At 35.6% G+C, this 22,763-nt stretch overlaps 1 protein-coding gene across 1 annotated transcript in view; it reads left to right on the forward strand.

Moving 5' to 3' along the window:
• Positions 1-22,130: 22,130 nt before the first annotated feature.
• LOC105039997 (E3 ubiquitin-protein ligase UPL6) overlaps positions 22,131-22,763 on the forward strand; it is a 40,534-nt gene continuing 39,901 nt past the window's right edge. The window contains exons 1-2 of the mRNA XM_010916356.4: positions 22,131-22,301; positions 22,461-22,620. Of these exons, the coding sequence (XP_010914658.1) occupies positions 22,462-22,620 (159 nt within the window). The 5' untranslated portion in view covers positions 22,131-22,301; position 22,461. The remainder of the gene's footprint in view (positions 22,302-22,460; positions 22,621-22,763) is intronic.

Raw genomic sequence — 22,763 nt, forward strand, 5'->3', positions numbered from 1 at the left:
TTCGTGAACTATCCATACGCGTAATTCTTTTACATGTAAATGGTGGTTGCTTCTAGCCAAATAAACCCCAAGTGCCTCTTCAGTGACTTGTTGGTCAAATGTGATAAAAAAAACGTGGCGATCGAGATATGGGAAGTTTAGAATATTTTAGTAGGTTGTCATGAATAATTTTCTAATAGGTTGGAAATACTGACTTTAAAGAGAAGTATGTTGGTATAGATATAATTTTGTAGACCATTATTTATTTCGACTTAATAAACTGATACTAGTAAACAATCCATGCTGTGCGCAAGGTGTGGAAGTTTTTTACCCAAATAATATTAAAAAAAATTTACAAAAATAATGCATATTTCAACTTATTTACAAGAGTAATGCAAAATTATAAAACATTTTGGAATGACGTTTATTGAATAGAAAACGTCATTTAGAATGGTATTTTTTCGCTATACATCCCCACCTCCGTGGCACACTTCAGTACACGTCATCCTGGTTTTACACGTCATGCTGGTAGAAAAAATCGAAAGCGCCATTTGAAACGACGTTTTCAAATTAATTTTAAAAAAATAATCCACCACCATCCTGTTAAATTTAATTTTTTACTGATTTATTATTAATTTTAAAATAATTTATGAAGATAATTTTAAAATAAATTATGAAAATAATCCACCTCCGATCAGAATCGATCGTCCTCCAATCTGATTCTGCTAGCTCTCATCTTCTGATCAGATCCGGATCCTCCCAGCTCATCACCTCGTTCGTACTTTGATCATATCCTCCAGCTCTTATTCTCCGCTCAGAACGGTCGAATCCTCCCAGTTCTTATCCTTCGGTCGGATCCAATCATCCTCCAGTCTGATCCTACTGGCTCTCATCCGATGGATCTGGATCCTCCCAACTCTCATCTTTTGGTCGAATCCGATCGATCGATCCTCCCAGCTCTCATCCTCCAGTCAGATCCGGTCGTCTTTGAATCCTCCCAGCTCTTACCATCCGGTCAGATCCGATCCTTCCAGCTCTCATCGGATCCAATTGTCCTCCAGTAGAATCCAGATCTTTCCAACTCTCATCCTCCGATCTGAGTCGATAGGATCCTCCTAGCTCTCATCGGAGGTCGTGGTTCGATGATCAATCAGGAGATGATCTCCAAGCCATCATCATCATGGATGTGTATGGATGCTGATCAGTAAACCCTAAACTCTAAACCTTAAACCCAAACCCTAAATCTTAAACCTTAAACCCTAAATCGAAGGTCGCTAACGTCCAACCAATCTTGTGATGTGCACTGATGTGAACAAAACACTGTAATCTAATCTGACCTAAAGTTTACTATGACCTGACCTGACCTAACCTAAAGCACCGTGAGACCTGACCTAAAGCATCCGGATACTATGACTTGACCTAAAATTTCTATGATCTAACCGACCCGTGATCCAGCGAGCCACCCGTGATCCAACAGGACAACCCAGTTATAGGTGCCTACATCTGATTATAGATGCCTCCTAAGCACCTACAATTCAAGTTTGGCAAAAAATCCAAAAAAATTAAGCACTCATGTAGGCGCCTACATTTGGATTATAGGCGCCTAAAAAAATAGGCAGCTAAGCAGATGCAGGCACCTATATCTGGATTGTAGGCACCTATTTTTTTAATTTTTTTTAAATAAATATGGATAATGATATTTTATTTTAAAAAAATAAAAAAAATAGGTGTTTCTAGATTGTATGCGCTCCATCTGGATTGTAGGCGCTTACAATCCAGGTTAGGCACCTATTTTCTAAATTTTTTTAATTAAATATGGATAATAATATTTTATTTATAAAAATAAAAAAATTAGATATTTCTGGATTGTAGGTGCCTACAATCCAGGTCAGGCACCTAATTTTTTTTAATTTTTTTAATTAAATATGGATAATGATATTTTATTTTAAAAAAAATAGATGTTTCTGGATTGTAGACGCCTACAATCCAGATGTAGGCGCCTACATCTGGATTGTAGGCGCCTACATTCCAAGTTAGGCACCTAATTTTTTTTAATTTTTTTAATTAAATATGGATAATGATATTTTATTTAAAAAAAATAAAAAAAATTAGGTATTTTTGGATTGTAGGTGCCTACAATCCAGATGTAGGCGCTTACAATCTAGATTAGGTGCCTATTTTTTTTTATTAAATATAGATAATGATATTTTATTTTAAAAAAATAAAAAAAGAATTAAGTATTTCTGGATTATAGGGGCCTACAATCCAGATGTAGGTGCCTACATCTGGATTGTAGGCGCCTACAATCCAGGTTAGACACCTAATTTTTTTAAAATTTTTTTGAATTAAATATAGATAATGACATTTCATTTAAAAAGATAAAAAAATTAAGTGTTTCTGGATTGTAGGTGCCTACAATCCAGATGTAGATGCCTACATCTGGATTATAGGCCAGGTTAGACACCTAATTTTTTTAAATTTTTTTAATTAAATATGGATAATAATATTTTATCTAAAAAAATAAAAAAATTAGATGTTTTTGGATTATAGGCACCTACAATTCAGGTTAAGCGTCTATTTTTTTTAATTTTTTAATTAAATACAGATAATGATATTTTATTTTAAAAAAAATTAAGTGTTTCTGGATTATAGATGCCTACAATCCAGATGTAGGCGCCTACAATCCGGGTTAGGTGCCTAATTTTTTTTTAATTTTTTTAATTAAATATAGATAATGATATTTTATTTAAAAAATAAAAAAATTAAATGTTTCTGGATTATAGGCACCTACAATCCATATGTAGGTGCCTACATCTGGATTGTAGGCACCTATAATCCAGATTAGATGCCTATTTTTTTTAATTTTTTTAATTAAATATGAATAATGATATTTTATTTAAAAAAATAAAAAAAATAGATATTTCTGGATTGTAGGCACCTACAATCCAGGCACCTAATTTTTTTTATTTTTTTAATTAAATATGGATAATGATATTTCATTTTAAAAAATAAAAAAATTAAGTGTTTCTGGATTGTAGGTGCCTACATCTGGATTGTAGGCACCTACAATCCAAGCTAGGCACCTAATTTTTTTTAAAAAAAATTTAATTAAATGTGGATAATGATATTTCATTTAAAAAAATAAAAAAATTAGGTATTTTTGGATTGTAGGCACCTACAATCTAGATGTAGGCACCTACATCTGGATTGTAGGTGCCTACCATCCAGATTAGGCACCTAATTTATTTAAATTTTTTTTTAATTAAATATAAATAATGGTATTTTATTTTTAAAAAATTAGGTGTTAACCAGATGTAAGTGCCTACAAGCTAGATGTGGACGTCTATTTTTTAAAAAATTTTTAATTAAATATTGATAATTAGATTGTAGGCACCTACAATCCAGTCGAATCCTTAACAATCTCTTCTCCTTCTCCATCTCCTTCTCGATCAGAATCTCTAGCTGTCATCTTCACAACCATCTCCTCTCCTTCTTTTTCTCCTTCTTCTGCTAAAAACCTCCTTCCATCAACCTCCACCATCTCGTTCTCGGCATCAACCTCCTCCATCTCATTCTCGACCAATAGCTCCGAAGATGCATCTTTCCCAATATTAAAGAATAAGCAGAAGTCAAGAAAGCAGAGGAAGGAGAAGAGAAGCAACCAAAGCACCATCACCTCCTCCTCCTTCAAGATATCCTCCTCCGACAACTCCTACCTCAAGATCACCTCCTCCTGCAAGACCTGTAAGTGACAAAAATATTTTTTCCAGCCGTGTTGTTGATATGAATTTTTTAGATTCAAAAGGATTTGAGATTGTTAACTTAATTAGAGTCATAGGATGGGAATTTATTTGCACTGCTGAAGCTCTGATATTTATGAAGTTAGTTAGAAAGTTTTATGAAAATATTTCATTTGAAGAACATACTGTATCATCTTCAGTGAAAGGAAAAAGAATTTATTTTGATAATGAAATATTAGAAGAAATTTTAAAACTTCAGATGATAGGTGAGTTGCAAGACAGTAGAAAAGATAAAAGTACAAGAATCGAAATTGTTATTCGAGTAAAGGATAATGATCAGTTTCAGAGAATTTATGGAAGATATTTAAATATTAAAATAAGATTATCGCATATAATTATTTGCTGAATTATATAATCTCGGGCTGGAGGATTTGACATTATAACTGAGAGTGATTTAGCAATTATATATCATGCAGTGAAATGCATTCCACTCAACCTTTCAAGAACGATAATCAATGTTATGCAAGAAGCTGTCCTATGGTACAGACGTCTCTGTCTTATACAATAATGTTAACCCATGTTTTGAAACATTATGGAGTAAGATTTCAGGATGAACAATCAGCAAAATTAGGTAGAGATAGCAAAATTAATGAAGGAGCCTTACACAGAATGCATTAGTTTAAAATTGATGGTGAGTAGTTTAGAAAAGATAAAAGGAGAGAAGATGAAGATATTTCAGGTGAGAAAAAAGTTAGGAGTGAAGCAGGACCTTCTTCCATGAGGAGGAGTGAAGCAGGACCTTCTTCCACGAGGAGGAGTGAAGCAGGACCTTCTAGGAGGAGTGAAGCAGGACCTTCTCGATCTATAGAAGGTACGAAACCTATTCAGCAAATGAAGATGGCTCCAAATATGGTCAGTATAATTATTTGAGAAGTTATATCTATTCTTCAATCATCATCTTCAGGAGAAAGCACTGCACGTATGGATGCTAGTGGTACATAGTTCTTCCTTATTTGAGCAAAAAGTGGACAATCTTATTTCAACAGTGCATGATATCAGACGAGATATTCATACTTTAGTCTGTCACATCGAAGAATTAGAGAGATATTCGCCTCATATAGATATGTAATATCAGTTAGACAAGATTATCTGCACTCTTAGAGTGCTTTAAACTGCAATACAGAGAGAATCAGGTAGAATAGAAAAGTAAAATATTCACTCTATAGGATTGGCTACAGTTTTACAGAATGTTATCCATATCGGCCAGTGGATGAATATTTTTATTTTAAATCTTTCTTTCAAGTAATCAATCCACTCAGCCTCCCAGTCAGCCTCCTCCTAGTCAGCCATCCTCCTCTAGGCCATCCTCAGCTCGTCCATCCTCATCAGCTCGTCGCTATCGCCCTACTGTTCCAGCTGATCCGAAAGATTAGATTATGAGGATTTTATGTATTCTGTGATGTATATATATTGTATGGTGTGCTGATGTAGTACTATATTTTCTTACAGCAGTTTTGATTTATGGTCTTTGATTTATGGTATGAATATATCTTCTGATTTATGATATAAGAATGATATAGAGTAATATAAAGTACAATAGAATAAAAATATAATAAAAATATCAAAATATCAAAATAAAGTATAATAAAAGTTTTAAAAATATTAAGTACAAATCTAAAAAATACTAAGTCCCACAAGGACATCGAGATCGTCGTGATCGCTTGGATCTTCTCAGTAGCTGCTCCTGCTCCTGTATCTGCTGTGATGACTCCTCCCCCATATCATCATCATGCTGCTTAGGAATAATCGGTGCTGTCAGAGTATCTGCGAGCTAAGTGATCCCCTCGACCCCCTCGACCCCCCATTTGGATATAAGAATGGGCTTGGAAAAAAAGTGTCATACTCATGTGGCCAACTAGGACCCGATGATGTCATCTGAGGCATGTAGGAAGAAGAAGACTCTGTTATCTGTGGATCAAACGGTGGTGGCATTTGTGCAGTGTATAGTGATGATATCTGTGGAATATGCGATGATGTTATTTGTGAAACATATGGTGACGGTGTATATGTAATATCTAGCGCATTGGCTGCTCCATGCTAAGGTGTATACATATCTGGGTCAACGCCAATTGCCACCAATATTCTCGAATATGATCTCTCCATCACACGCACTATCCGAATTCGCTCGTCCTCATTAGTCATAGATAAAACACGACGACAATCTAACATAAGATCTGATATAGAATCAGTCTATATAATAAAAATAAAATTAGCAAAATACTATAAAATTAAGAACAAATGAAACTGTATAAAATATTTTACAATCTTAAATTATTAAAAGTAATAAGACTAATATCCATCTGTATACGATCAATCCGATACACTTCATAAAATCTCAGATATCATAAATAATCTAGTACTCTAGCTAAAATATGCTTTGTCCTCCAGAAGTCAGCATCAGATCGTCGTAGTCAAAAGTGTCTGGGCTCCTGAAATAAGATACAATAATTAGATAATATATGAGACTTTAACAATATTTTTTTATAAAAAATATAAATATGTAAGAGTAAGTATGGAATGCTTATACCGTCATTTAAAATAGTCTGTGATCGATGGTGCTCCTGTAATATAAGAATACTCCTATCTCGAGGGCCTAGATGTCGTGGATCGTACGCCATAACACACTAATATATCTAAAATAAGATATATATTTCAAGTGTATTAGAGCATAAAAAATATAATTTTCAATGTATAAAAATGATGATGTGATTTTTTCATTACTAGTAAATATTTGGTAGCACAATATTATCACATAATACATTTCTGTATATAAAATAATATTTAAAATATAATCCCAAAAAAAAATATAAAATAATATTGAAAATATATCTCTGCAGCCTTTAATTTTTTTCACTGCTTGAAATTGAAGTGTGTTGAAGTATCCTAAGACAGCGACAGCAATCATGATCTTGTTCGTTACAAATACCACAATGATTTTTGCTTCTTATTTGCCTATCATCCATCTTATTTCACAATCTTGTTGATTTTGGTCTGCCTTTCTGCTTGGGTCTCAAATGATGATAATCAGAAATATATTTAAACATACCTGTATGCATCTAATAATCTTCATGTGGTAATGGATTAAACTCACCACTCTAAGTATTCATATATGCTGTAATTGTATATACATCATCCACAAATTCATGAAAATATACAGTAATTTCTTAGCATACAGCTAAAACGTGTGAACATGGATATTTGTACATGCTCCACTTTCCACAAGAATATTTTTTTTCACTTAAAGTAACAGTATGTGAATTTTTTTCACCTCTTAACCCTACACTGGCTCTCCTCGTTAGCACTTCATATATGCCTCTTTGAAGGTTGAATGTTGTTACTCGATGCTGATTAGCTTTAACTTGATCTTCAGCAATCTTAATAGCAATATGAGGAGTAAAAAGATTATTTGGGTTCTCTTATATATATCTTAAGGCTTGGGTATGTCTCATATTAAAGTATTTCACAAGACGGTAAAATATCATTTGAACATAAGCTGTAATTGGCACATTCCTAGCTCCTCGTAAAATACTGTTAAAAATCTTCGACAAATTTATAGTTAACACACTATAGCACGGACCATCATCATGTGCCAATGTCTACTTCTCTTTTTCTAACTCAGACAACCAACTCCAAGCCTCTTCATTCACTGTTCCGATCCTATCCATGATAAAATTGAACTTGCAAACTTTATCAGTGCTTCCTGCTTGCTATACTACTCTTTTAAGCTGCATATTTTTAAAATGAGTATTAAAATTATTGCAAATATATCGTAAGCAGTATCGATGATAGGCACGTGGTGGACTCCATCTAATAGATTCATCTGCAATGACATTTAATATACCTAGATGCCTGTCAGAAATTAAGCATACTCCATTTCTATCTTTGACGATATGTGTTCTGAGCTGGAAAAGAAACTAACTCCAACTGGCAGTCGTCTCTTCATCCACAATTGCATATGCTAAGGAAAAAATTCTATTCTCTGCATTAATTTCTGTTGCAATTAACATCTTACCTTTAAAATTTTCATACAAGTACGTGCCATCAATGTTGATTACAGGATGGCAGTGCCTAAAATCCTGGATGGATGGTTTAAAAGTTCAAAAAATATAATTTAAAATCTGAACATCGAAATTTACAGTTTGAAAAAAAATTCATGAAACAACAGTACCGAGATTTGCATGTTGGAGTGCAGCCATATAATAAGGTAATTTTGCATAAGACGGCTCTCATTCTCCATAAATATCAGTCAATGCCTTTTGCTTTCCACACCATGCTTTTCTGTAAGATGCTGTGTACTAAAATTGATCATTAACGATTATCACAATAGCTTCAACTCTAACACTGAGATCCTTCTCAATAATATATCGGACTAGTGTACCAATCACCTTTCACTGATATATTTGTGATCTCGACTGAACCCCATAAATAAACAAGTATGAGGATCCTCATATTTTATAATTTAAAAATATTCATATTTTTTTAACAATACAGTACGAAGTCTCCATTTATAATTTTGTACGTTACCTGATGATGTACATCATATGGACCACAACTTTGAATGTGACTGCATCACATTATATATCCGATGCTTCATAATGTAATAAAGATCAATAGCTCTCTTTAGATAATATTTACTCTCAAATATTAGATCTTTAAAAAATTCAATCATCGAGGTGTCCCAAAACTGATAGTCAAAATTCAATCTTCGACCAATGCTAACACAACCACCATCATCTAAATTTATATTATTCAAAAATTATGAAGGTTTGTGCAAACTAGATTGAGATTTTCCCACATTGATATCATCTTCATCACCATCTTCATCTTCATCATCATCACCGCTACTGTTCTCATCCATCCAATAGTCTTTACCCTTGCTTTCATCTAACTTAAAATCTAAATTATCAGAACTTATTCCACTACCTATCCAATCATCATTTCCTATATGAGTCTGTATCATGCACTTACTACTACTTGCACCATAGGAGAAGTCACCACTGCAGAAGATATCACAGGAGAAGTCACCACTGCAGAAGATATCACAGGAGAAGTCACCATAGGATTTTGAATAATTGGACAACTAGGACCAGCAGTAGTAAAATATTATTCTGCAAATATGATCTCAACACTATCCATTTGCACCATCGGAGTTACTAAAGGAGAGGAAGGCCCAGGAATATTGCCGTCTTGGGTTAAAAGCCAACTATAGTACCCAAAACTCGGTACATCTTTCTTTTCAATATATAATTTTAAAAATTGATATTCTAAATATTTCAAAAAAAATATCAATATTTCTTGAACATCTTCATCGTCATCAATTGGTACTAGGATATACTTGCTCTGCATTAACTATCCCAATAGATTAGGAGATCTTCATTTCAATTTGAGTTCATATTTTTCTTTGTCTACAGAAATATCACTGTATAAATGGTCCAATAATTCTTGACGTAATAATGATGAAGATACCCTAATCATCCGATTTGCAGGGTTACTGTACTGCATGCCAGCTTCGTCATTCTGTATTATATCATCATAATACAATAGTAGACGAATCCGAATAATGTCTATTTTCTCACAAAAATCTATGACAATATCAAAATCAAAAATTTTATATTAATAATTATTTTATCATTTTAAATGACTTACACGATAAATATGCATCCTATCATCAACTAATAGGCAAAGATAAATCCTATCCCATTCAGAAATTGCATCAATTCTATAAGTTAATCATAATAATCAAACAATATGCAATAGGGATAGAAAAAAATTTTGATAATATTTTTCCTTAGTTTTTCCCCTATGGCTAAAAATGTATGAGGAGAACTAAAGAAAAATACTGTCCAAAATTTTTTTCGAACCCTCTGCATATCGTTTGATTACTGTAATTAGTTATAGAATTAAATATAATTTCTAAATTATTCAAACTGGACAATCAATTAATCAATATATATATTTTACGGTATCCATATAAAAATATATAATTAAATTATAAAAATATTTCTTGAGTTTAGGTCGAGATTATATTTAAGTTTAGTATTTTAAAAAATGTATACCTAAAGCCCAACATTTATGAAAAATCTACAATTTAATCCCCACCTTGGGGGGTTAACGTGTAGATTTTTTATAGATGTTAGACATGTAGGTGTACGTTGAACTTATGTGGTAATTTTGATCTAACCTCAATAAAAAGAATTTTTATAATTTAATCATATATTTCTATCTACGGATGCCATAGAATATTCTACATTGCTCAACTGACGGGTCTATGGATGCCGGATGTCGTAGAATATTTAAAATTCTTAAATTAATCAACAATATTAATCAAATTGAGTTTAACTCAGATAAAAAAATAAAAAATAAAAAAAAAATATGATAGTGATGGGACAGGGGGTTGGTTGAAGGCTCTGGGTGGAGGCACGAGGGGTGGGAGGGGAGGGGTCCCACGATGGAAGAAGGACCGTTAGAGGGGGTACGGGGCAGCCGCAGTCACAGCCGCTCCCAGGGGGGTGAGGGAGGTGGGTGCCGGGGGTGGGGCTGCCGTCGACCAGAGGGAGTGAGGGGAGGTAGGAGGGGAGAGGTGGCAGTCACCGTCAGGGAGCGAGGCTGCTGCTAGCCCACTGTCGCCAGTGGGATGAGGGGAGGCAGGTGGGGAGGGAGCGCAGCCACCATCAGAGGATAGGGCTGCCATCGGGCCACTGCCGTCGGAGACAGGGGAGGTGGGTGGGGAGGGGGGCGGTCGCCGTCGGAGGGTGGGGCTGCCGCCGGGGGGTGAGGGGAGGCGGGTGGGGACGAGGTGCAGTCGCTGCCGGGGGTGGGGCTGTCGTTGAGCCAAAGGGGTGCGGGTGTGGCCACCGCCTCGGGCCAAAGGGGGGCGGAGCTGCCTGGGCTGGGGGGGTGGGGGTGGGGGTGGCTGCCGCCGGTAGTGGCAGAGGGAGAGAAGAGAGAGAGGGAGAGAAGGAGAGAAGAGGAGGAAGAGAGAAGGGGAAGAGGAGTTTACCAGCATGGAGGAGGAGGAGAAGGAGGGATCAGTCATTGTCGAAGAGGGAGAAGTCGTCGGAGAGGAAAAAGTCATTGCGGAGAGGAAGAAAAGGTATGATTTTTTTTTTTATATATATATAGGAATAATGGAGGTGAAAATGATATTTTTGAAAACACCATGCTGAATGGCGCTTTCAAAAATGTCATTTCACTTGATGCTTCTCTTTTTTTAATTTTTTTTAATTTTTTAAATTTTTTTTATGTGTCCTGATGGGATGGTTTTTTTTCTTATTTTTTGTTTTTTTTTTCCTGTGTTGTCCTTTTTTTTCTATGGCTGACTTTATTTTTTTTTCCTGTGGGGAGGTGAGGATTGAAAACGCCATTTGGAATAGCGTCTTCAAAAATGCCATTCAAGGGGCGATGGTCCAGGAGGGATGGGGGGAGGTGATGTGGACTGAAGAATCACCATTTCAAATGATATTTTTTATCAAAAAAATATCATTCTAAATGGTGTTTTATGATTTTGCATTAGTTTTGTAAATAAGTTAAAACATGTATTATTTTTGTAAAAAAAAATTAATATTATTTGGGTAATGGACTCTAAGGTGTGGTTTGCTTGAAGCTATAGTCCAAATCATCCAATCAAGTATGTTGGAAAAAACATCCTGATGCCATGCATATACTCCATCATATTCTTAGTTCTCTAACGGGCTCTAATGCAAATTAATCAAGACGGGCTAATCAATGTCTCATGTGTATTGTCAAACCACTGTCGGATGCTTCATCAGAGAATTAAAACACTTGGATCCTTCTTTTCACTTAAACATCCATTCTCAAGCTTTTTTATCGAAATAATATTAATTTAAAAAAAAATTATCAAAATAATATTCTGTCAAAATTATTTATCAAAATACTGTCTAAAATAAAATCACTTATAAGGTGACTTTTCATACTAACTCACCATCCTTACTACCAGCTAGAGAACAGATGAATGACAGCATGAGTCGTCCTATCGTAGGGCGACTCTATAAGTCACCCTATGAAAGGGCACCTCTATGAACCGCCCTTATCTACCAACATGACATGACTTTGGATTTTGTTAATGTATTACGGGATGATTTTATTGAAAAAGATCGAAGTCGCAGTATCCTTTTTACTCAAGATTGGGTCTCTATGTCAGATATTATACCCATGGCTTCAAGAGGTATTCATGTTTGGCATATGTCTGCCTCGACAGAAATCTTTGGGGATGATTTTGTACTACAGTTTGATGGAGGAACTCTAGAACATCCTTGGAAAATGCACCATGTGCAGTAGCTAATCGGATGGCTTTAGAAGCGTGTGTACAAGCTCCTAATGAAGGCTTTTAATTGAGAAAGAGATTCTATCAATTATTGAAGTGATACTTTAGACTCCCCCCAAAAAATTAGTACTTTCAATATCCATTTGTTACACACCAGCAACTTGGCACGAGTCGACCCATGGATCTATCCCTACTGTGCTACAAACCAAAATAGAAAACTTATTTTCATTGGCACACAAAATTCCAACCTATAATATGTATCAAGCTCAACAATTAATTTTTTGTGCAACCAACAAAAATTATAACATGTGCATTCAGATTAAAAAAAAATATGTAACATTAATTTTAAAATAATATAATCCAATAGTTGATGATTATAAAATATTTTAGTAAAAAAAATATGTATAAGTATCACAACTATCGAGAAACGTAATATCAAGATACTAGAGCCTCCTCCACGTCCGCCTCTCGTAAACACGTATCACCTCTGGTCGTTGTCGTGATGGATCAGGCATGGTATCAACTGATGGGGAGGGAGATGCTGGCATGCTCGGTCTATCAACATATGCCTGACGTCTACCTCAGAAAACTCTCAGTCGACCCCTGCCTTTGGCCTTCCCATGCTGATCAATGTGGTGCTCATCGGGTCGGTACGATGTGTCTCTTGGCTCGCTCATCCTTTTATGATATAGATGCATCTATGGAGAGGTCAAAGTCTGAAAAGCTAGGATATGAGGTGTGCTGGGGTATATGATGAGGTACTTGGATCATCCATCAATGGCACAATTTGAAGTCATATATCCTCTAAGACTACTTGCATAGTATCGACAAGACCATCCATAACATCGGTAAGTGCTCAATCCTTGCACCCAACAGTGACCAAATGGAAGCTGTTCCTTATCCAGTAGTATAGCAACGTGATCCTCTAAAACTGTCAATATAAAAAAGAAAATAAATATTATTTATAAGTATAACAATAACAACATAACAAAGTGGGGCAAAAATAAAATGTACTTACTACAATGTCCATCACACTATCTGGAGGATGAAACCTCATCTCAGGCTACTCACTCATCAATGGCGAGATGAATCACTTAGTGATGCTCCTATACCACACCAGATATGGATAATAACAATCCATCATGGGGAGCATGGATGGGCCATCTACAATCAAATCCTCCTATCGCTTCCATGTGTCAATATGCTCCTGATGCTCTCTACTCCAACCGTGGCGATGCCGCCCTCGTCGATCCAAATCATGAAGACCATTGTGAGTATTGCATTGTGGTAGGACACCTTGATGCATGCCAAACTGTCGCATCATACGCTCCGAACAATAGATCTCCATGATGTCAAAGCAAATAAGAGGTGCATATGTCTTCCATACATGCTGATCTGATCAACATATCTCAGACAATATGTCTAATATCTTCGATGTATAAGGTACCCATACCATTTGATCGTCACGTTGGTCAAATTGATTCCTATAGTATATGACTGTGTGCAACACTAGATTGCTAGCACCAATCAGTCGAGTCCTCCATTTGTCCAAAACAAAATATGTTATTGTGCTAAAACATCTAGTCATTTATCATATAAAATCAATGATACTAATTACATACCTGCATCCTAGTAGATCAGTCTGATTGTGTTGTATGCCCCCAAATGGACCCTTAAAACCAGCATCATCCTCATCTAACGGGCCATATCCTATTACATTACCTTCTGTCGCCAGCTGGTGGGCTCCTATCCTAAGGAGCACTCTATCTGACCGTCCAACGTATAAATGCTCCCATATCCAAAGCTACAGCAACACCAATGGCCTAACTATCTCATGTGCATCTGGTTTGGTGGCCCTGCAGAGCTCGCGATACAAAAAGACTAAGGTAGCGCTACCCCAACTCAATTGTCCACATGTGTCGAGATCTATAGCAGGGGTAAGTATAATAATTGCATGTGAAAATGAGACTTATCGATGAACAAATGACCATCGATAAGGCAAAGAATAAATGCTCGAGCATGCCTCCATATGGTCTCATCATCTGCATCATCCGGTAAGTAATGGAACATATCGCAAAGCCAGTAAAATCTCAGCGAAGATCCCGACAACATCGACTCTGATGGTCTAATCCTGAAGAACTCTCACATAGATCCGACCAGATGATTCTTGCAGTACCGGTGATGGCAGGCCCGTGCACTCAAAATCCCATAAGAACAGCAACATCCTGCAATGTGATCGTTGCCTCTCCGATGCACAAGTAGAAAGTGTGAGTCTCCTGATGCCATCACTCTACCATGACTGTGATGAGAGCCCAATCCAACTGTACATCACATACTCTAAATACTCCATGAAAACTATCGATATGAAGATACTCCCAGATCCTCTCATGTAGCCGTCAAGCACGCATAATGGTCGAGCCTCTGTGTTTATAGCATAGAGGCCCCATGTCCTCCTTAGAATATATAAGATCACTATGGTATCGAGTATGGAGATACAACACTAGAGGATTTATCGGCCCTAGGTGAACATCAAAGCCTACACCTACCATGTCTAAGGCACAAATAAAAAGACTATCTTACTACTAAGAAATATCAATGATAATAAGCAACACAAATTATACATAGGATAATTTGAAAAATATTTACACGACATGATTATATAACCAAAATATTTTAAAAAGAACATAAATGATATATAAAGTCGGTCTACATAATATAAACAAATACATAAATCAGTATCATTGGGGGCATCTATGCCTATTGTGCCCCATCTCCTTGCATAATCCACACCGTATAATATTTTGGTGCTCTACTGCGTCCATATCATTTCAGATCTTCCTCGATTGTGGATGCTCATTTTTTTGTCTTTCATGGATGGGTGCGGTATGGGTCTAGGTACAATCCACTCAGACCAATAACATGAACTCTCTAGGGGATAGAAGGTAGGTGTATATGACTGCTCATAATGCGCAATAGTATAACAGTTATCAACGAACTGCCTTTAGTCCAAGTTCTCACTGGCACATCAGCAAACAAGTGGGAGCACAGATAATGTAGTAAATGCCACTTCCTATATGTGTATGTGCTACTCCTATATTGACTATTTATGTATAATTAGGTTCATCGGGGCTATAATACCTTCGTCTCAATCGAATCTCATACAAATTCGATTGGTTATTGTACTTAACCATATAATGCTCCTTAAACTTCAGCTGGTGTCTATTTAACTTTTGTCTAATCTTATTTATGAATATCCTATCGGCCTCCCTTCTCTATGCTATAATTGCATATTTGCACTAAACTACTTCGACAAGCATTCAAAGGAAAGATGAACAAGAATGGTAATGGACAATGAGCGAGTCTCCTTCAACACCTTATTGAAGCTTTCAAATAGATTGGTATTCATTATTCCATACCTACAATTACCTGTATCATGCACCAGCAACTATTTACTCAGATCGTCAAGTGGATATGATTTCAGATATTGGAAGTAATTGGATTATGTTCTCTCAATGTGTTGCATGCTTCGATCAAACTTTCAGGGCTGATTTTGCTTTATAATTTGATAAAAATAAGTCAAAAATACAGTATCATGGAATCGGTCATTTAGGTTAGTCTCAATATATCTAAGACATAATCTATGATATCTATATGACGCTATCCATCCAACAGATTGATCTGAAATAGTAGCCAATATTTCTTTGTGCCGGTCTAAAATTATATCAATCTTCATACGGTTACGTACCACATAACAGTACAAACATCATAAAAATCATGATCAACTATTATAGCTCTCGTCTTCACAAATGACAAATGCTAGAGGATAAATACTCTAATTTTCATCCCTTCGCATAGCTATCATAAGAGTACTCTTATATCGACTGTATAGATTTATTGCGTCAATACTAATCAGTGGGTGGTAGAACTGGAAGCCCTGAATGCATGGATCGAATGCTCAAAAAATTTGATGAAACATCTCTATATTTGTCTCTGTTGTAGAAAATTTTACAAAATCTACTACGGTCCCCTCTTTGGCATGACAAATTGCAGCTAGCCAAAGACCTAATGTGTTATAGGACTCTGTCCAATATCCAAATAGCTCACCCATAACAAGTTGTTTAGCTATCTACGTTTTCCTGTAAGATGCCTCGCACCACCATTTATCACGTATATAAGCCTGGCAGACTGATATGGATATGGATATTTCTGTCCTAACTGAGCCTTTAATGATATCAGCAATCATACATGTATCAAGATGTGGATGATCTCGCATCATATCTGTATTCAAACATGTGTGTGGCTTTTTATATATCGTAATCTCTCATCATTGCATCTTGATCCGAGGAAATATATGGAGATGCCAACTGCAAGTATCATACTATTTACACAGGACGCTCCATTTAATTCTATCTGACTTGACGACTTTGAAAGGATGGTGGGTATGAATGGCATATTATTTCACAGCACGTTGGATTTATTCTTTCGATCCGAATACCATCCCCTTTCTTAACTCTTTATCCTACCAAAGAATGGATGTTCTAGCAATACTCCATAGGATGCGGTCTTATCGTTGTCGGATGCACCAACTGATCCTTACATCCACATGGAAGATAATAGTGACAAAACTTGGATTCATTTGTTGGAACTTATTGTGAAAAGTAACTACATGAACGTATGAACATATATTCATTAGGAGGAAGTACTTAACATTTAAAATAGCTTACATAATAAATATATCCCATCATCAACTAATAGGTATAGAAGGTCCTATCATATTCAGAAATTATATTAATTCTATAGGTCAATTACAATAATCAAACGATACGTAATAGGGGTCGAAAAAAATTTCGACAGTATTTTTTCTTGGTTCTCCCTATGCGACTGAAGATGTGTGAAGAGAACTAAAGAAAAATACTGTCCAAAATTTCTTTCAATTCCTATTACATATTATTTGATTACTGTAATTATCTATATAATTAATTATAATTTTCAAACTATCCAAACTAGACGGTTAATTGATCAATGTAAATAATTTTCCTATCTGTATAAAAAATATAAATATACGGATGCTTTAGAATATGTACATTAATCAAAAGACGGATATATAGTTCGATGCAATACAAAATTTTTAGAAACATGCGACTGAGTAGAAAATTATTGTGATAATTTATTTATAAATTAATATTATTTAAGTAAAATTGCCCTCCTTCTATACAATCTATTTAAAAAAATAAATTTATAATTTATATAAAAAAATAAAATTATAAAATTTTTATGGTACCTTTGATGGCACCAGAGGAGGGGGATGGGGTGGTGCATCGGGGACTGTCGAGAGGAGGAGGGAGAGGCGCCTGGGACCATCGAGAGGAGGAGGGAGGAGGGGCGGGGAGGGGTGTCGAGAACCACTGAGAGGAAGATGGAGGGGTGCCTGGGACCATCGAGAGGAGGAGAAAGGTGGGGGGGCTGGGATGACTTTGGGAGAGAGGGGAGAGGGGGGTTTAGGTGAGTTTTTTTTTTTCCTATGCGATGGAGAGAGGAGAGGGAGGGATTTAGTTAGGAGGGATCGTGATTTTTTTTTTTTAAGTGTCAGCGCTTAAGTCATCCTTTGGTAGGGCAACTTTATGAGTTGCCTTTCCATAGGACGGGTCTCTGGTGCTGACTCCTTCCACATGACGTGGATTGTGGTGAGTCAGCACTTAAAATCATTTTTTAGAAGGACGATTTTATTTTGAACAGTATTTTGATAAATATTTTAAAAAAATATTATTTTTATATTTTTTAAATAAATATTATTTATATAAAATTGCTCCATTTCTAATTACTTTAATATATATATATATATATATATTCCATAACAATGCATGATCTGTTGAGCGTATTATTAAAATACCGGTATTTTGGATCATTCTCTTTACTTGATTGCCCACTCAAACTCTCCTAAAAGTTCCACTATTTATGCACAATCTATCATTGTTAATAATATCCGCACAATGAACAGAGGATTCTGCACAATCGAGCCTCCATTTTGAATATATATAGACATATTTTTATCAATATATATATATATATATATGGACATGTATATATGTATGATAGATAATAGATATAATTAGATTATTAAACCATGATGCCCACAAAAATACGACTAAACAGGAGGAAAAAAAAAAAAAGCTATGAAGTGATCGCATAAGGGATTTTGTGCTCACTCCACAACCCTGGAAATAAAAAGTAACCAGAATATATGATTAATTTTTTTTCGAAAATTCTATGTATTGTCATATTGACCATATAAATGTTTCACGATTGCTGCATTGAATCATGAAACTCGTGCCTTCATAAAATCAATTAACTAAAAAAGAAATAGCTGCTAACTTCTATCCATCTTCTATTTTTTCACATGACAACCATAAAATGATTACATCGTTATAATATATGTAGTCACCTGCATGGAAACATGGAATTAGGAAGTAAAGGGATCTAGCGTTAAATTTCACTTCTTGTGCTGCATGAAGTAATTTAAAAAACTTTAGTTGATACAATATGTAAATGTCGATTTATGCAATCAACAAATTATAAAGGGAAATTTTATTGATTTTCAAATTCAAAATTAAGCGTTCTATCAAGTGACCGTTGTATATTTATATGCTCGCTATGTAATGTGGACATTTCATAATTGGGCAACAATAGGATGAATAAATTATAAAAAATATGTCATTAAAAATTATATTTTATATTTTGTACAGCAGTGGTAGAATAATTTTTAAAATTACTGAGCATCCACATATAAACTTTTCTAGTTTCAAGATGTCCCTCTTATGGAAGTAACTCATAATATGCCTATTGTGGAGGTGACCCGCCAGCTAGAACCAATATTTTCCTTGAGACACAACCGAGCCACTTGGTGAGGTGGCACTAGATGTAGACCCAAACATTAATCTCGTACCCATGTCAGATCATCGGATTGGTCCGCCAAGGGGAGAAGCTAATGACCAATATCCATGAGTAACAATCTTAACTTAAAAAGGTTAGTAAAGAGATCTTCCTCCCTAATGAATGGTTAGAATATGACCTAACTAATTGGAGAATCAAGTCTAACAAATTTACAAATTCTGACTAACAACCTATGAACTCTATCTCTCTACAAAAAATATACGAAGGGGATCTTTAGATAAGTAAGAAAAATACGGAAAAAAGGAGAGTAGAACTCTCCGCTCTCTAACATATTCTTTTTTTTTCCTCTACTATTTCTAAGTTCCGGCTAACTTAAGTATTGGAGCGTCTTCTGCTAGAACATCATCGGAGATAGTGGACTTTTCTTGCAGATTTTTTTTAATGTTGCAATTCTCGAACAGCGTCTAGCTCTAACCACATCTACATCTTCTCGAAGTCTTGCGGCAATAATCTCTATATCAAAATTAATTTTTTATTTTATTTTTATATTTTATGATACAATATTTTATTGTGAGCTAGATAAATACCACGTGGAAAGAAGAATCTTTTTTTACAAGGTATACTTTATCGTGGAACGGATATTATTTATATGCATAGCATAATGAGCCGACGAAACCATATTTTTAGGATCTGTTTGGATGATTGGACCCAAAATCTTATGAAATTTATAATCCAAACATAAAAAAATACTGGACTATAAGCAGATCAGTCCATTTATTTATAAGTATTCAGAATTATTTTTTGAATGGACTGGTCCGGATCCCAAAATTAGAAAAAACGACCTCAGCAGGTAATTTTTTTTCTCTCGTGAATTTTTTTGTGCACCGCAGGCGGTGCAAAACCGTGCACTCTGCTCACGATGATGGTTCTTGCACGGAGCCAACAAATTTTTTTTTTCTTCATATGTAGCACCTCGATCCCGCACGTGAATCAATCACTGTGGGTGGTGTGTGTGGTTCTACACCTGCCGTAATGCACAAAGAAGTTTTTTTTTATCCTTATAGAATTCAGATCAGCCCACTCAAAAATGATCCTAGGTGCATATAAATATAGGGTCTGACCTACTTATAATCCAGTATTTTTTATGATTGGGCCACGCATCCTATAAAATTTTGGATTCAACCATTCAAACATACCCTTAAGAATATAATTTATCTCAAAAAATCTGTCTATCATCCAGGGTGGTATCGATGAAATTTATAGTGATTGTTTAATGTTCCACTAATGCCAAAAGTTAGATTCCAATTGGACTTGAAATCCTAAAGCTGGTTTGATGCGAAAATGTCGGAAAACTTGTAAACCTCCATCACTAGCTTTGTCTCTCAAACCAAAACTAAGTCTCCTTGTTATTCCAAAAGAAGAATAAGTGGACATTATTATTCTTCTTCTGAAATAAATAGTTGCTTGGGGAAAGTTTATTACCCATATCAATGTTCAAAATTTATGCTTCTATCTGGTGACTATAAAACCATTACATGGTCATTATATAAAACATGCAAATCAAGATTCGGTGACATGTTTATTTATATTTCATTTGCCATAGTTTTGTATTTAATAATTCTATATAGTGGATCATGGAAAATAATTTTTAACGACATATTCTTACAATATTTTTAGAACTCAAAATTGATATACCCTGTGGTAGAGACATAAATTCTCTGCTATTATGATATGAAATACAATAAATGAAATTTAATGATCAATCTAATTATAGTTGATCAAGTTTATTAAGATATTTTTCCATTAGTTGACTATAATGTGTTCATTGTGCTAATCACGAAAAGGGAAAATTTAGTGACATGTTCTTTTGTAATTCATTAATTAGATTAAGGCTCAAAATCATATCTTTATATAATGACGACAAAACCATGTTCGCAACCTTTATAATCCAAGAACTAAATCATGATCATTTGGAACTCACAATAGTCTTGAATCTAAATTCAAATTCATATGTTCTTTTTTTACGATAGACCATGTATACAATAGACGTGGTCCAAAACCCACATTATGTCTTTTTTTTTTCCAGATTCTAGATCATCTAAAAGTTCCCAAATCAAACTCACACAATACAAAACATTTCAAATTAGGTTCCCTTAATTTTGATCTTATTATTTGAAATTAAATGGGCTCCAAAAAAATTATAGATTATTTTGTTTTTTTAGTACTTTTGGAAGGTTGCTCAACAAATATTCCAACAATATGATCAGTCATCTCAATAGGATGATCTAAATTTCACTTAGGATGTATTTGGTTGGGGGGAGTGGGGGTCTAGAATCAGAATCAGAATGGGTGACTCTTATTCCAACCGTTTGGTTGGGAGGAGTCCCATTCTGATTCCGATTTCAGGATAGAATGGGAATGGCTCAATCTATATAAAACTCAATACCTATTCTCATCTATGGATTCAAATTTTCATTCCAATTCTGATTTCGATTTCGGTCACGAACTAAATACTTCGAAGATTTAACCATTTCGATTTCGATTCCAAACCATTTCGATTTTTATTTCTATTATGATTTTGATTACAAACCAAACACCCCTTAGATCAGGTGAGATGCAAGTAAAAATGCAAAAAATGCACTCCTGCTTCAAACTTTGTAAAAAAAGTTAAGCAGGATAAGTGAATAGATAAGTGAATAAGGCACTCATTTTGGCATGCTATCAAATGACCTAGAACTCAGATAGTGCTTTCATGGGAGCATTCATCACTGGATTGAGGCCATCCTATCATGCTGTCACTTTTGCTTGTAAGTCTCTTTCATTTTTCTTTTTTTTTTTTTTTGGTTATAAAACATACGTTCTGTATCCGGTGAATGAAATCCCGGCACTCTTCTCGGTAGTCATAGGATCATAGCACCTGTCGAACCACGTCTATAATTCTCCAACCAGCAAGTCCGGTCCAGTTCCCATTCTCGGACTCGAAATCGAATCGAGTGGGTCCGGCCGCGCAAAAATTTTGGACCGACATGGTTCGACGACCACGTGGCCGCCACCAAGGGCAGTTCCGTCATTCTCTACCCGCAGAAAGAACCAAGAAGCCATTTCAAGAAATCTCAGCTCAGTGGCGCTGCCGTGTGACCCGTCGGTATAAAATGGGACCCCTAGCCCCCCATAATTTTCGTGTTTCTTGAGAAAAGCCAGGCACCGCCTCTCGACTCGGGAGTCGGTCCCCACTTTCTCCCGTTTTCTGTCGTCCGATTTCACCAGCGAAACGAAGGGATCTCCGCTTCTGAATCGCTTCCGCGATCTCTTCTCCCTGCAGAGGAGATCAATTCCCTGGATTGCAGGTTTGATTCGATCCCGCAAGCAATCCCGTCGTCTTCTTGATGTCTTGACGTGGAATCTGACATTTTTCTTGGAAGAAATCCGTGTGGCATAGCTATATTTTTGATTTCTTGATGATTTTCTGGTCTTTTCTCTTTTTTTTTTTTGTGAATTTATCAAAGGATGTTCTTCTCGGGGGATGCATCCACTCGGAGGAGAGTGGACTTGGGGGGACGGAGCTCGAAGGAGAGGGATCGGCAGATGCTATTGGAGCAGACGCGACTCGAAAGGAAGCGCCGGTTAGGGTTACGGCAGCAGTCCAACGCTGCCATCAAGATCCAGGTTAGTAGGTGACTATTTTTCTGTGAGTTGTTCTTATTTGATGCTGAATATGCCCATCTCATGTAAATATTTAATTCTTGCTGGTTGGAAAACTATATGTTGGAACTGGGTGGTTAAGATTGGCTTCTCGAATTATGTGCGAG

Source organism: Elaeis guineensis, chromosome 1 (genome assembly GCF_000442705.2).
Source record: "Elaeis guineensis isolate ETL-2024a chromosome 1, EG11, whole genome shotgun sequence".
Lineage (NCBI taxonomy): Eukaryota > Viridiplantae > Streptophyta > Magnoliopsida > Arecales > Arecaceae > Elaeis > Elaeis guineensis.